This window comes from Talpa europaea (genome assembly GCF_964194135.1).
Source record: "Talpa europaea genome assembly, chromosome: 10".
NCBI lineage: Eukaryota > Metazoa > Chordata > Mammalia > Eulipotyphla > Talpidae > Talpa > Talpa europaea.
Window position 1 is genome coordinate 72005214 of NC_140077.1, and position 14427 is coordinate 72019640.

The following is a 14427-nucleotide window of genomic DNA, read 5'->3' on the forward strand; positions in this document are numbered from 1 at the left end:
GCCCGCGTCCCCAGGACCTGCTGCGCCAGGTTTCACAGTGACTGATGATGAAGACTATCTCTGGCTAACCTACAAGCAGCATGCGCTGCTGCTGGCTGAGTACGACAACGGGGGAGTGGAGGGCAGCGGGCAGGGCAGGGCAATAATGAGGGCTTCATTCTCATGGTTTTGGGTGATGGGGAGGCTAATTCCTGCAAGAACAAATGAGAATCTAATTTTTAATTTAAATCCCCAAGCAAGTTAAATAGTTAGATTTTAATAACAGTCCCTCTAGTCCCCTTCTAGAACAATTAAGTTATATTCCTCAGACAGTACAAGACTTGTCTGTGGACTGTGGGGAAGCTGATGAGTTGACACCAGGACTAGTGGCATTTGTTTTGGGGAAGACGGCGGGCTTGGGGCGCGTGGCGGGTGGCTTGACCGGGGCGGCCATCTTGACGGACTTGACCGGTCGGAAGGCGCAGGCGATGTCCCCGGCGGTGCTGGCGCTGCGCTGGAAGGCGGGCTCAGGGTCCTTGAGGAGCTGGGTGTGCAGGGGGCTGGAGGGCTCTGATGTGGGGGCCACCACTGGGGAGGTTTTGAGGGGCTCCAAGGTGTCCAGAACCACATCAGGGGTATGTTTGACGCTGCTCTGCCGCTCCAGTTCCCGCAGCTCATTCAGGGCAGAGTTCATAGTTGCCTCAATATCCTGCAAAACAGGAAGGAGGGGGAGAGGCAAATGGAGGGAGAAGTCCCCGAGGACCCTATTTCAGTAACATCAGCCAAATCATGAAACAGACTGTAAGGAGATGTCCAGGTGACTGTACTTGACCCAAATCCTTGAACATAGGAAAGTTCAGAATTGGGGGTGGCGGGGGGAGGCGGACAGAGATTCTCATTATCATGAGTTTTTCCGTTAGAGAGAGAGGCTGAGATGACACTTAAAGATCCTCAGATTTCAGAGAGATGCACTGAAAACGTTTATGGATGAAGTGATGCATAATCCAGGGGGGAGGGCAGACACCGAGTGGCCAGGAGTTTGCTCTGGGCACACAAGGATTCATTATCCAATTCCTTCTACTTTTGCATATGCTTGATATTGTACGTAATAAACTCCTTTTTTAAAAAGTTGCTAGATTTAAAGTATGATCTTTGTTCTTTTTTACTTCAAGGGCTGAGGAAGGGTGCAGGAGCCCTGGCCCTGAAGATTCATCAGGACAAGTACCCCCCACCCTCCCTGCCCCATGGGAGGCCACAAATTGATGAGGCCCTTTTCATTGACCCATCACCATGAACGGGCCAGAGAGTCACCAGCAGGGGGAGCCAGAGCCCACACAGGTGAGTGGCCTGCAAGTGACAGAGGAACACATTCAGATTCAGGAAACAGCAGTGTAGCTCAGGGGCTCAAGGCAGAACCAAAGAATCCTTCTATGCAGCCAGCTACCTCCCAGGGAAATCTCCCAGCTCCCTCCCTCTTTCCCCATAGACTGGAGCCTGGCACCCACCCCATCCCACAGGGCAACTCCCTCAGCACTGGGCTCACTTCAAAGGCTTTATGTTCCAAGGCTGATTCTATGTCCTACAGGGCGATCCATGCTTCCTGCTGACGGTATTTTAACCACACTCATCCCCACGATGTCCTCAAACCTTACAAATGCTCGGGAAGATCTGTTTCTCGCCGCCATCCCACTCTGGAGCTAGAGCCTGTGCCAGCTGTGCAGCTATCCTGATATTTCTATTAACACCTGGTCAGAGAGGGAGCTGGGAGGACCCCCAAGGTGCAAGGCGGATTGCAGCCAAGAGCTTAAGAACAGGCACAGAAATAGGAGGCTAGCGAAGCCAAGACATCTCAGGCCCAGAGCCTCATGCTGGCTTGCCAGGGCCGTCTTTTAAGCCAGAGCACCACAATGAAGCCAACAGAGACCTTACCCTGCCTCCACGCCCCCAGAAGGTGGGGAGGGAGAATCTCAACTAGGTTGAGAAATAAAAGACTAACAGCGAGCCCTTAGTTCCTACCTGGTCTAATGAAAATGATAGAGTTGGGAGAGACGTCTGAGTGAACTGCTTGGAGTGGCCCCGGTAGCTGGATTTTTAGAGGTAGGGTTGGATCTCTAATATTTCACGGAAAACAGAGACTCGTCAGTGTAATACATTTACAGAAGGCAGACCCTGTAAGTAGGCAGCTCGCCTCCACTGCAGCTGTAGACCTGGGCTGGAAATCCTCCTGGTATTTGAGACTCTGGAGGCAGATACTTTGGGGCCTTAAAGTCCAGGAGCAGACTGTCCATGATCACCTACCTGCCACTAGGGACCAGAGATTAGCCTCAGGAAACGGGGTGAGTGGACGGTAAGTGATATAAAAGTGTGAGCAGAACGTCATCTGAATCTCAGTGCTTGGGTAGCCTCAGGGGTCTTGTATCAGGGTCTGAAGCCCCGAAACCCGGGCCAGCCAGACTCTCAGAAAACTCAACCTATAACTAGTGGCTTTAAAAATAACACTAGCTCTGCAAATAGCCCATAGTGGATGAAGAATCCTAAATTCTTTTATACTGTCTTCAAGTACCTTTTGGGGAGAAGCCAGGGTACCCTGAGGAGGTCGCCAAATTCTTGGGAAAGCTGTCCTCTCAGGTCCAGATGCACAAGAGCCCCTGAACTCAGCATGTGACAGGCAAAGCACCTTCTGCTTCGAGTCCTGTCGTAACTGGCCTGGGCTGTCCCAGGCAGAGTGCCAGTGTGGACCCCTGCAACGTGTGTCCAGAGCCCCCAGTTACCTGTGCAATGACCTCAGGGTCCATGGGCCGGTGGTTATTGAAGCTCTTTGACCTTCCTGCCGTCACCGCCTTCCGGATCTGGGGACTCTCCAGCCGATTCTTCAGGGACGAGTGGCGGCTGATGGAGTTGAGGCTCCCATGCCCGCTGATGGAACACTTATCTGGCCCCTCCTTGGGGAGGCTCTGGCTCATGATGGGCTGGGAGGATGGGCGGCAACTAGCCCCCAACCCCGGGGAGGCAGAGTCAGTCAGGGGACTGCTCAGCCCATGGCTGTCGCTCCGAAATGTTTTCCGGATGTTCCCAGATTCCGGCCGCTTCCTTTGCCTTCAATCACAAACAGAAAGGGCAGTGTGATCAGGGAACCCTGGCTCTGAGGAAACAGGACAGATGCTGGCACCCAGGGACTTGGCAGGACAGGGCCATAGAGCACATTCAGGACCCAATCCGATTTCTTCATGGCCTTCAAGTGCCTGCTCCCTGCCACCCCCGCCTGGGCATAGGAGATGCATACTTACTTGGCGGTTGTGGGCGCTGAGTGCTCGGGATGTAAGGTGCTGTCAGGGAAAAGTGGAGATTATGCCTAAGTTTCGAGTGGGAGATAGATTCACGAGAAGGCCCCTCCGTGACCTGCTGTGATCAGAAACCTAAGGCCCCACATAGGAGTGAAATTCTCACCACCACCAAGGACACAGGGTGTGCAGGTAAACCCAGAGTTGACTTTTCTGAATTTTAGCATTTCTGAGTCCAAATACTAGACTGATCATTTTGGGCGCTGGTGAGAGGCTGTTACTGCTGACTCTGCAGCATGGAACAGAGTATTTTTCAAGAGGCTGTGCTGCTGTGGAGTAAGGGTCAGGCTTGTGCATTGTCTTAGGGCAGAAACATGTATAGGATGCCAAGTCACTTGGCACTGGGTGGACTGAGTTGGAACATCTCAGGCCTCTATGGTTCTTGCCTGAAGTGGTCTGGCTGAGTCCTGCAGATGAGGATGTCGCCCATGGTTGAGTGGTTTCATTTTCTCTTGGAGCCAGATTCTGAAGGACCTAACTAGGAAGCAGAGGACTTCTGGTTCGGGGTGGGTGATGGGCAGCTCTGAGCTTGAGCCTCTTAATGGGACCTAGGAGTTAAGGTTCAAAGAAGGGAAGGGCAGGGCTCTGAGGAAGGGCCAGCCCCTAAGCCAGGCCTCATCCTGTTCAGTGGTGAGACTTCCTCAGGGTAACCCTGGGGCCGGGGCACAGCAGCCACTCCACGAAGCTGCCCGCCAGGCAGTTTCAGTCTTGGGTACCAGCCATTGTCCAGTGGACAAAGGAGGTGGTGAGAACTTGAGAGAGCCCTGCTGAAATGACTCTAGCTCTGCAAAGTCTTCCCTGGCACCCCAACTCCGAAGGCAGGCAGGATAGACCCCTCCCTCTTCTGTTCCTTCAGAGCATCTACAGTGCTGCTCTTTTTTTTTTTTTTTAAAGATTTATTTATTTATGCATACAAGAACTGGGGCACAGTCCTGAGGTATGGGGGGTGAGAGGACTCACCAGAGACAGAGTGGGGAGCAGGACAGACTGACTGAAATACACTGCTGAGGGGAGCAGTGGGCGAGTCAAGAGAGGTCTGCTGTGCCATGTGGGTCACCTCCCTGGCTGGGGATCGAACTTGTGCTGCAGTGGCTGCGGACAGCCTCACAGTGCTGTGTCTTAACCCTCTGCGCCACCAGGGAGGCCCCAAGTGCTCTTTAGTTGCCCTGTCTCGGAGGCCATCTGCCTTGCAGTGTGAGCTCTGAGAGCAGGGGCCATCCTGCTCATCTGAATAACCGGCATCCGTGCTTTGCACAACAGTAGGTGCTATTGAGCACCTACTAAATGTGTGGAGTTAAACTGAAAAGCTGTATCCTAGTGACTCTTGGCTGATTTCCTTTTTCCACTTGAGGATGGCTGGACTCACAAGGCTAAAATTGCTGAGGAGGCAGTTTTGTGGAGTGTCTGGTGCACCAGGCCCCAGGCCAGGCCTGGGGATGTGAAGAGAGGAAGACAGAGCTCCCGGTCTGGAAGAGCTCACTCTGGTTGGGGGAGCTGAGGGAGCTTGAGTCCTAGAGCTTCTCAAACTGCCTTGGGACTATAGAATCAGTGTGTCTACCTCAGCCTGTCAGAAAGGCTTCCTGAGGAGGCAGATCTTCAGATTACGTCTTGAAGGGAGAGAAGGAGACAGCAGATGTGAAGGCCCAGGTGGGAGAGAACCCGGGCACCCAGAGAGGGAAGATGCTTGGAGGCTGCTTGGGTGGGTGGAAGGGAGGCTGGAAGGCAGTCGCGGGCAGGGCGGGCCTGGGGCGCCCTCCCCCACTGACGGCCATTGTCCTCCCAGACCCCATCCTGACATCACCCGACAAGGAGTTCCAGGGACCTGCCTTGACTTTGGAAACCAGGTGTTTTCTACAATTCTTTTGTACAAATGGCATCGAATAGATGACGGTTTAAAGATATGTACCTGACTAATAAACTGAACTGTCTCTCCACCAATCCCACTTGGTTTCTAGGTTAATTATAGGTGTAAGACCTTATGATGATAGGTGTATAATCAACACAGACTTGTAAATAAGAAAAAAAAGTGATTAGCTCAGTTACTTTTCACTAGCTTGCCTTCCCAGCGGGACAATACGCTGGAGGGAAATAAATAAAATCCTCAATCTTTTTTACTGGGTTGACTTAAATTATAACTGCACTGACTAAATAAGCTGAACAAGCTACTTTACTAACTTGAGGGTGAAAGAAATGGAAAAGAGCCACGTGCCCCAGCCATTCCCCCTGCTACCGTCTGGTTGGAAAAAAGCCAAGAGATCTGGGCGACCTGGTGCAGTTTGAAAACAACAAGCATCTTTTATTCTCCAGTTTCAGTGTCCAGAGGCTATGGTTAACAGGTTTTCAATGTGCAAATCATTTCATTCCTCCAGTCAAAGGAGAATAGAAAATGTACATCATGTCCAATCCGTATTCATGAGGAGCGCCCTGAGGCGCGTCATCCCCCTGGCACGGGGCCAGGTTTCAGGGTCTGGCGGAAAGAGGTCTGTAGGCTTTAGGACTGGGTGTCTGGCCCCTTGAGATGAGATTACTTCTCCAATAACCTGAATGTCTCTAGGGGAGGCGGCAGCACACGGCGTGGAATCCCTCCAGACAGCCAGATCGGGTGTGGGTGGAAGTAAAACCCCAGGACGTTGCTAACAGCCACAGTGAAAGCTGGGGCGCAGTGAGAGCCTGCTGGACAGGAGTAGGGGCTACACAGGGGCTGACAGGGCAGTGGAAAACAGAGGGCTGAAGCAATAAGAAAATGGAACATCATTTCTACCCATGAGAAAGGGCAGAAGGGAGTTAAGCAATGAACAAAGAGCTCAAGACACAGATTTCCTTGGGCACAGTGGCCCTTTCCTCCACAGGGGTGAATGCAGGACAGGGGCAGAAACAGACACATGATGTCAAAATAGAGCCATCTGGGGGGACAGGAGCCCAGGGAAGACACGAGAGGCATCGGATCTTCAGACAGACAAGGGCCAAGGAAGACATCAGAGGCCGTTGTCTGAGAGAGAAGGCACGTCTGAGAAACAGTGCAGAACCTAGTCGCATAAAGTGGCCAAGGTTTCGGCAGCCAGCCGGTCGGGAGGGTCTGAGCTAACAGGCCCCAGGACAGGCCTCAGCGCCCTCACAGCAGGTGGCCGCTGGCTGAGACCTGGCCCTGCTGCCTCAGCTCTGTCCGCCTGGAAGCAGCAACGAGCACATGCGAACTGTGAGGCCGGGGACCTGGGAGCTCTACGCGCAACACAGCAAAAGGAGGGGGTTAGGCCAGGGAGTGAGGCTGGGTGTTGCAAGTCATTCAGGGGAGCAGAAAATGAAAAGCAGAGCTTACTTGTTGATGTTTGCAAGATAAATATCAGCTACATGACCCCCACTGGGACAGCTGGCCCCCGCTCTGGCTGTCACCTTTTCTTCAGGTGGCTCAGAAATGACCTCAATCTCAGACTTGGGGCTGGACCTCTCCACGACACCGTCCTCGCTGGGGGAGAAGGAGCAGGCAGGCAGGGAGGAGGGGAAAACAACAACAACACAAAAAGCAGCGTTAAATCGGCAAGATGGCCCCCCGACACACACGCGACCCCACAGTGGCTCTGAGCAGCGACTCCTGGCAGGGCTAGCACTGGGAGCAGAGGCGAGGATGCCTACGGCCTTTGGAGGGTGGTTTAAATAAAAATAAATAATCCCGCTGACTTCTGTGGGATCCTCAGCAACTCAGGAAAGCTGAGCTAGGGGACACCGGGATTCGAGGCAGCTGCCTTCTCCCCCACGCTGCTCTCCTGGGGCCACTGTGCTGGGGCCACCTCCTGGAGAAGGAGGTGGCAAGTCCAGTCGTGGTTTATCTGCTGAGGTCCCAAGCTCGCGGGTAAGCCAGTCCCTCGCAGCGGCTCCGGGAGGCGTGGTGGAGGCGGGACAGCAGCTCTGTCGTCCCGCTTAGGGCGTCCAGCCGCTCCCAGGTCTGGCCACTGCTCTCCTGGCCCCTCTGGCTACTGATGACAAAGAAAGCCCCTTCTCCCCCACAATTCATCTTCTCTCCATCCTGTAGTGAAGTCATAATGCTAAATTTGGGAGGGTTCTGTCCACGCACAGATGCCACCAGGTTTGCGATGTTATCAACAGAGGGAGGATTTCCCCGCAGAACGAGCCAGGGAGAGGCTGGGAGGGCGCAGACTCACTCAGGATATCAACCTTTAAAAAATAATATTAAGGGAAGGACTAAAAACACTGACAGCAGCATACCTGAGGGAAGGGAGTGGGGCAGAGAGGGGGAGGGCAGAGGTAGGCTATGGTGGGCCTGAGGGGAGAAGTCTTCCTGCTCAGGGGATGCGGCTTCACAGCCCAAGGCGAAGTCACTCTGGGACCAGACCTCGCTGGCTCACTCTGCTCCCAGACTTCCTTTCCCCTCCTCTCCCCCATCTTTCCCCCAGTTGACCTTATCTGGGTCATTTCCACAAGGCTGTGTAAACTAGATTTCTCTAGAAAAGTAACTCATCATTTTATCTGCAGATGGAAAAGAATCATCAGTGGCCCAACAGGATGGGGTGAGAATAATTTGTTTAAAGAAAAAAAAAAAAAAAGCGAGAAGTAAAAATGTTTTCCCAGTCTGATCTTTCCAGAAACGAAATGTATGTGGACAAATAATATCCTTTCCTTAGCACTCGTCAGGTATAAGTACGGGTGAGTGCTGGCTGGCTGTCAAGATTTAAGGTGACTGGGGGGCAGGGGGTGGGAAAGGTGGGCGGGGGAGGCGGTGACTTGCAGGGGAAGCAGTGGAGACATTAAAAAACAATGTCCCACTGAGACTGGGGGCTCCCCTTCAAGGAAGTGTCACCAGGGGCTGTTGGTGCCCCCTGGGGGCTGGTCTCCCTCACACTCTTGCGGCTCCAGAAATAAAGTCTCCTTCCCACAGTGCAGCCAGGGACCCCCCCCCCCCCAAAAGGTTCAGGGGGCCCAACGTACGTGTCTTGGACCACGATGTACTGATGGGGGATGAGGCCGTCGACGCCGTTGTGCCGGCCTTCCCACCAGTCATCCGAAGCCCGCTGGTACAGCAGCAGGGACGCCCCCTTCTTGAAGGACAGCTCTCGGGCTGTTCGGCCCACGTAGTCAAACTTGGCAATGGCCTCAATGGGCTCGCACTCTGAGAGGGTGGAACAGAAAGAAACACTATTGCCGGGACCCACAGACTTAGGGGCGGGGGTGGAAGGTCCAGTTAGTTGAACTTAACAGTGGTGGGGAGGTAACTGGTGAGGAAATCAGGCAGGGCTGGTCTAGAAAGCTGGTCGTTCCCATAGGAGCTGTGCCACCTCCGTGTCCTTGCTCACTGTCCCTCTACCTGAAGTCCTTTTCTTTCTCACCTGCCTGATGAAACACAAGTGACAATTTAAGTATCACTTGTTTCCCGACAACAGGTTCTTTGGTGTTTCCACTGTGTTTTTATGTTAATCTTTAGATTGAATTTACTGTACCACATTTGTAAGCATTACTTCTTTTCTGATGACAAAGTAACTCCTTTAATTATAGTCCATTCATCGTACTGTATTTTAAATAATTTATGTTATGTACTAATCTAAGTCAAACATAAGCTTTCAGCCTCTATAAAGAAAAAATAACTTGCCAATTTACTTTCCAGAGAGTGAAATACGGAAATGTGAGCAATATATGAAAATAGGCATGAGAGGAATCTGAAAACTTACAAGAGGTTACAAAGGTGACTTATTTTTACTTTTTTGTGACTTCCATCTCCTTGTCTATAAACAGGGATAATAACAGTTCCTTGTATATGAAATTGTTAAGAGAAGTTGAGTCATGGGCCTCCCCTGGTGGCGCAGCGGTTGAGCGCTGGGCTGCGAAGCTGCCCGCAGTCTCTGCAGCGCCGGTTTGATCTCCGGCGATCGGTGAGGGTCCCACATGGCGTGCAGACCTCTCCTGCCGCGCTGGCTGCTCCCCTCAGCATCAGTCTTGCCTGTTCTGTTCCCCGCTCTGGCTCTGGTGAATTCTCTCACCCTCCCACTGTACCCAGTGCTTGTATAAATAAGTAAATACAACTTAAAAAAAAAAGAGAAGTTGAGTCATAACAAATAGTAAAAAGTTCGTAGGACAGAGCTGGGCCTGTCCATAGTAGGGCTATTGTTATTTTTGTCACCATTGTTATCAGTTCTGGGCTGCAGGTAGGGGCCAGAGAGGAAAAGGAAAACGAGCAGAAATTTTGATCCTGACGTTCAGATAGTCTGAGTAGTGGAGAAAAAGGCTGTTTAAAAGCAAAAGCATGCCCTCCCAGCAGTGGCTGGACTCTGCTTCAGAAGGGGTCAGCTAGGGATGCCCCCTAGGAGGCAGGCCAGAGCAGGCCCTGCTGAATGTCCAGCTGAACGTCTGGCCTTGGTTCTATGAGGCTTTGGCTGTGTCATTTGACCTCGCTCAGCCCTCAGTTCTCTCAATTCAAATTGCGGCTACATCCATTTCACTAGAGTGTAAGCAATAAGATATACAAAGCTTCTCACAAGGCTAGGCACAAGGAAAACTCTAAGCAAATATGAATTTCCCCAGTTCACTGACGCCCTTCCCATAATGTAGTAAATTATTACACTGAGCCAGCCAACATCAGGACCCAAATAAGAAGTCCTAAGATTTCTCTTTTAAAAGCTGGCCTAGGATTGCAGAATTTGCAGCAAGGCAGGGAGGAAGGAGAGGTCTGCAAACTGTGCCATTTCATTCTTATGCCCAGAAAATTCTGAGGCTCCGGTCAGTTGCTGATACTTCCATAGCCCAAGTGATCCATAAATGGAGCTGCGGAGCTGTTGGAAGGAGGGGAAACATGCTGGCTGGACAAGCCCTAATAAATCATGGGTACCATCGAAGGGCCAGCGGCTGACAGCTGTGCGTTCCACCTCCTGACGCATACCCACCAGGCCACACACAACTCTCCATACTGACATGTTAGGAAGTGTCAGTTTTTCCAGGGGGGCATGAGACCATGTGGTTTCTGGATCCTCGCTCCCCCGTGCCCTCTGGCTTGCTCCTGTTGGGTTCCTGGCACACCATTCCAGGCTGTTTTTCAACTGAGGTCTCTTTTGCTTTGGCCCCCAGCTACCTGGCAGGAGTCTGGAGGGTGGGTTGGGGCCAACATGCAGGTGACACAGCCAGGTGGAGCAGGGAGCTGGGGGTAGGGAGTGACAGGGAGCTGGTCTGGTCTCAGCTCTCCACCGGTCTCAGCTCTCCACCACTAGGTTAACCCCGAGGCCAGTCTGTTTAAGGTGGGCTGCCGCACCAAGGAAGGGAGGGAGTGAAATGAGAGACAGGGATGCTCCTGACTTGGTTTCAGGGGCTGCTGGGCAGGAAGTTCATCAGGAGCACAGGACGTGGTGTCCTTCCCTCTGGGCCCCTGACCAGCAGTTGCCTCGTACCATCATCGCTCGTGTGGTGCTCGGTGGTCACGTCCTGGGTGGAGTCTTCGGCCGAGGTAGTCTCTCCATGAGGGCTGTCACTGCAACAGAAGCGAAAGGGGCTGGACATCAGCGTCTGCCTACAAAATTCTTGATTCCTCCTTCATGCTGTTTACTCAGAGTGAGGGATGGAATCTGTGGAATCTCTATTCTGACTGCATGCACTGGACAAGGGCTTCTAAGGAAGAGCAGGGGCTCCAGGGGCTTTCTACAAAAATTGGTTGAGAGTATTTGGACTCGGAATAATCTTCACACAAAGGGGACGCCTTTTGAACTTATAAAATCCCCAGGAGTTATTTTCTAGATGAATGATGAATTAGTTCCTGGAGGAAAGTTGGGCTTTAGCATCAGATACAACTGGATCCAAAGCCAGTTCTGACATTAGGTAGTTGTGACGCTGGGCAAGTTACTTACTCTCTTGACGCCTCAGTTGCCTTATCTGTAAATTGAGGACAAGACCTGTACACCTCACAAAGCTGCGTGAACTAAGTGCAGAAGGAGCCCGGGGAGAGGGCTGCTGAGCGAGCATGCCCCACCCCCCCTTCCCGGGCCCCGTGTCTCCAGGCTGTTTTGGTGAGAAGGTGGGAGGTGAGTTACAGAAATGGGTGGGAAACAAGGGCAGGGCTAGGCTCTGCAAGGGGGCATGGGTTGGAAGCCAGGCCAAGTTTTTGAACAAATTCATAGAGTCTAGAATCATCCAGGGCAGAGACTGAGAATGGTGATGGAAGATCTTTCTAGATCATACTCATGAACTCAGAATCTATGGGGATGGACACAAGGAAGTTCTTCCTCAAAAGCAGAGAAAAATTCCATTCATGTCTACAGTTTCTGTCTCTGGTAGTAACAAGTGAGGATTCTAGATAGTTCGGGAGAAGCACCAGCACCTCCTCAGCCCCACACCTTGGCCTCAGCTTCTACCTCTGAGCCTTCAGCCTCTTCCTTTCCATGGGTCGGGTCCTTCACTACTAGAAAGTTCCTCAACGATCAGGGGACCAGTTCAAAACTTACCCCGTACAAAGCAAGCCGGTTCCCAGGAGGGTCACCAGACTCCAGAGAACATTTGAAGAAAATCAACAGGGATTTCTTTTAGTCAGAACATGTGGACACAATTTCTGTTTTCTGGGCCTAAAAACCCTCTGATGTGTTTGGTGACATTAAGGTAACCTAGGAAAAGGTTTCCTCTTCCCCAGAGCTTTGTGTTGGCTTATGCTGCAGTTCACTAAGATGGCAGTTCTCCAAATTTGGGGGCCCCTGAATGCCTCACAACATAGCAGCATGCTACCCTCTCTCCCGGCCCACCAGAAGCAACGCAGCCTTCAGGCCTAGGAGACAGGTTGTTTCAGGTTGCTAAGTGTGGGGGAAAGGGATCTTGACACGGCCAGGTGCTCCCCTCGCCTCTAGTTGTCCCTCGACTCCTGCACTGGTCTTAATGCACGTCGCTGGCACTTCTCTTTCTTCCCAAAGGAGGGAGAGCGGGGCCTTCTGAGAGGGTGTGAATCCAGGGGTCAGAGGTCCTTGTCACCAAGGGCACTTACTCTTGATTTTCAGGTGTTACTGGCTCTGAGCCTGGAAGTCTCCCACCCAGTATGTAGAAATAACACTCCCTCACTCCCTGACTAAGCTGGTGATTCTTGCAAAGACTCCAATAATGTGAATGCACAACAATCATGGGAGGGTAGGGGGAGAACACTGGAGAAACGTGGAGGAAGGTGCCCATCTGTCCTTGATCTGTTGAGTGAACACCCCTCCCCCCAAGCTGCTGTTCACTGGGCTGGGACTGGGAAACAGAGCTGAGGGGTCTGTGTCCTGAGCTCAGTCCAGGGCCTGCAGTGTTTCGATCTTGAGATGTGAAGGAAGATAAAGCAGGGACTGGGGACACTGTTCTACAGCTTTTCCACACCCAGGTGAAGGGAAGCTAGCACCCCAAGTCACATGCTCAAGGACAGCCCCTAGAACACCCCCCCCCCCCCCAGCCAGTAGGCTGAAACCTGAAACCTCCCAAGTCCCTACCAGCCATCTGCCAGGACCAAACACTTTCTGCGTGGCAAGCCTATGATTCTCCAAGTCAGCCCAGAGGCTGGAATCTGAGGGCAGAAGAGTTTAAACCCAGGCATGTCAGTGAGGTGTCATGTTCAGACACACGAATATCACTTTCTTCACTCCCTGGGCGGCAGCTCCTTTTGTGCGGATCAAGGAGCAGCGTGGGCCAATTGGTTTCTAATTAGGTAAATAACCTCCCCTGTGCTCCCCTACCTCTGCTGGTGGCACTGAGGTTGACTGAATTAACTCCAGATGCTGATTCTGACAGAATCCGATTGGGCTAGCTTCTGCTTTTAGCCCAGACTGGAATTTATTTAGGGGAAGAAGGGAGGGGGAGGAAGAAGAGAGGGCAAGGGGCATCAGAGAGTAGACAAGGGAGATGTTTGTCTTTGTGTTTAGTGGAAAAATGTCCCTGTGAGTATGTCCTGGGGGTATGGGGCACAGTGGATGGTTCCTGTACTGACAGGTCACCCCATCGCTGGGGTGTCCCAACTGCCACTGACCCTATGGGTTGCAGTGACTTTATCTATAAAACAATATAGTGATTTATGGTTTGTTTGGTGGAGGTTTCCTAAGGATTCCTTCTCTATCTCTGACTCCAGGCTAGGCCATGAGCCTTGCCCACAGAATCTAACCCTGCTTCAGGGCGGAACTCTGCCTAACCCGCCAAAGATGAAGCTTACCCTTCTTTCTCTTCACAAATTTCTGGAATCATTCTAAACAGCCATCTTACTCACTCACAGTCAGGATATTAAGCCTCGTATCTGAACTCTCCCATTGGACCTGTGTTTCTCTCTTACACACAGGACAGAGCAGGAGTGTCCGTGGCCAGCAGCTCCCCGTACTGTGACAGGAGCGCCCTTCCCGGAGACACAACACTGTCCTGGAGACACCCTCACTGTCGCCATTATCTTTCAGAAAATGGAAGGTGATGTGAAGTGGCCCTGCTCCGTAGGTAAAGGTGGGGCACTGCCTACCCCACCCCCAGACCCTGGCAGTTTGAAACGCCCAGGATGGGGAGGGGTTGCTGGGCGTTTCCCTTCTGAGCTTGCCTGGCCATCTGGCTCCACACGAGTGTGATTGGAGACGCCCTCCCCTCCTCCAGGCCACAGCCCCTACCAGTAATCCTCAGTGCTGCCTCCTCTGCTGTAGACCGGGCCCTCCAGGTCCCTGGGGCTCGGGAAGATGTTCTCATGCTGGATGATGATGGTTTTGATCAGCTCATTCACGTGGGCCTGGCAGGACACCTGGTCGTGGCCCTCAGGCACTGACATCAGGGAGGGCCCGAAGCAGATGGCCAGGTTGTAGGGGTCCATCATGTTCTCTTCACTGAACTGTGACAAGCTGGAGGAGAAGGGAGAGGGTGAGCTGGAGACACACGCACGAGTGCTTGGAAAACACAACCGAGGGCTGCACTGCCAAGTGTATGTTCTGTAAACTGCTGCCTACTTTGCCGGGTGTCAGGGCCCTTCTAGAAGGTTGGTGGGGGAGATGAGAATGAGCACCGGATGGTCATTCAGGAGCCAAAGAGAGTCAAAGTGGAAGTGCCCATTGTGTTGGGGGGAAAGGATGTCCTGAGCTAATTCCATGCAGGCTTTGTGGACTCTACCCCCACTCCAGACCAAAGCCATCAAGACATTGGG

At 52.4% G+C, this 14427-nt stretch overlaps 1 protein-coding gene across 4 annotated transcripts in view; it reads right to left on the reverse strand.

The window, feature by feature from the left end:
• Positions 1 to 304: 304 nt before the first annotated feature.
• SRGAP2 (SLIT-ROBO Rho GTPase activating protein 2) overlaps positions 305 to 14427 on the reverse strand; it is a gene marked incomplete at both ends in the record, with an annotated part of 230296 nt that continues 216173 nt past the window's right edge. For 2 of the 4 annotated variants that reach the window (XM_084246216.1, XM_084246215.1), the window contains 6 exons: positions 305 to 688; positions 2751 to 3075; positions 6637 to 6783; positions 8262 to 8442; positions 10706 to 10785; positions 13904 to 14128. In XM_084246216.1, coding sequence (XP_084102342.1) covers positions 305 to 688; positions 2751 to 3075; positions 6637 to 6783; positions 8262 to 8442; positions 10706 to 10785; positions 13904 to 14128 — 1342 coding nt within the window. Of the gene's footprint in view, positions 689 to 2000; positions 2091 to 2750; positions 3076 to 3266; positions 3306 to 6636; positions 6784 to 8261; positions 8443 to 10705; positions 10786 to 13903; positions 14129 to 14427 lie in introns of those variants that run through there. The other 2 variants (XM_084246214.1, XM_084246217.1) reach the window with 2 other exon arrangements.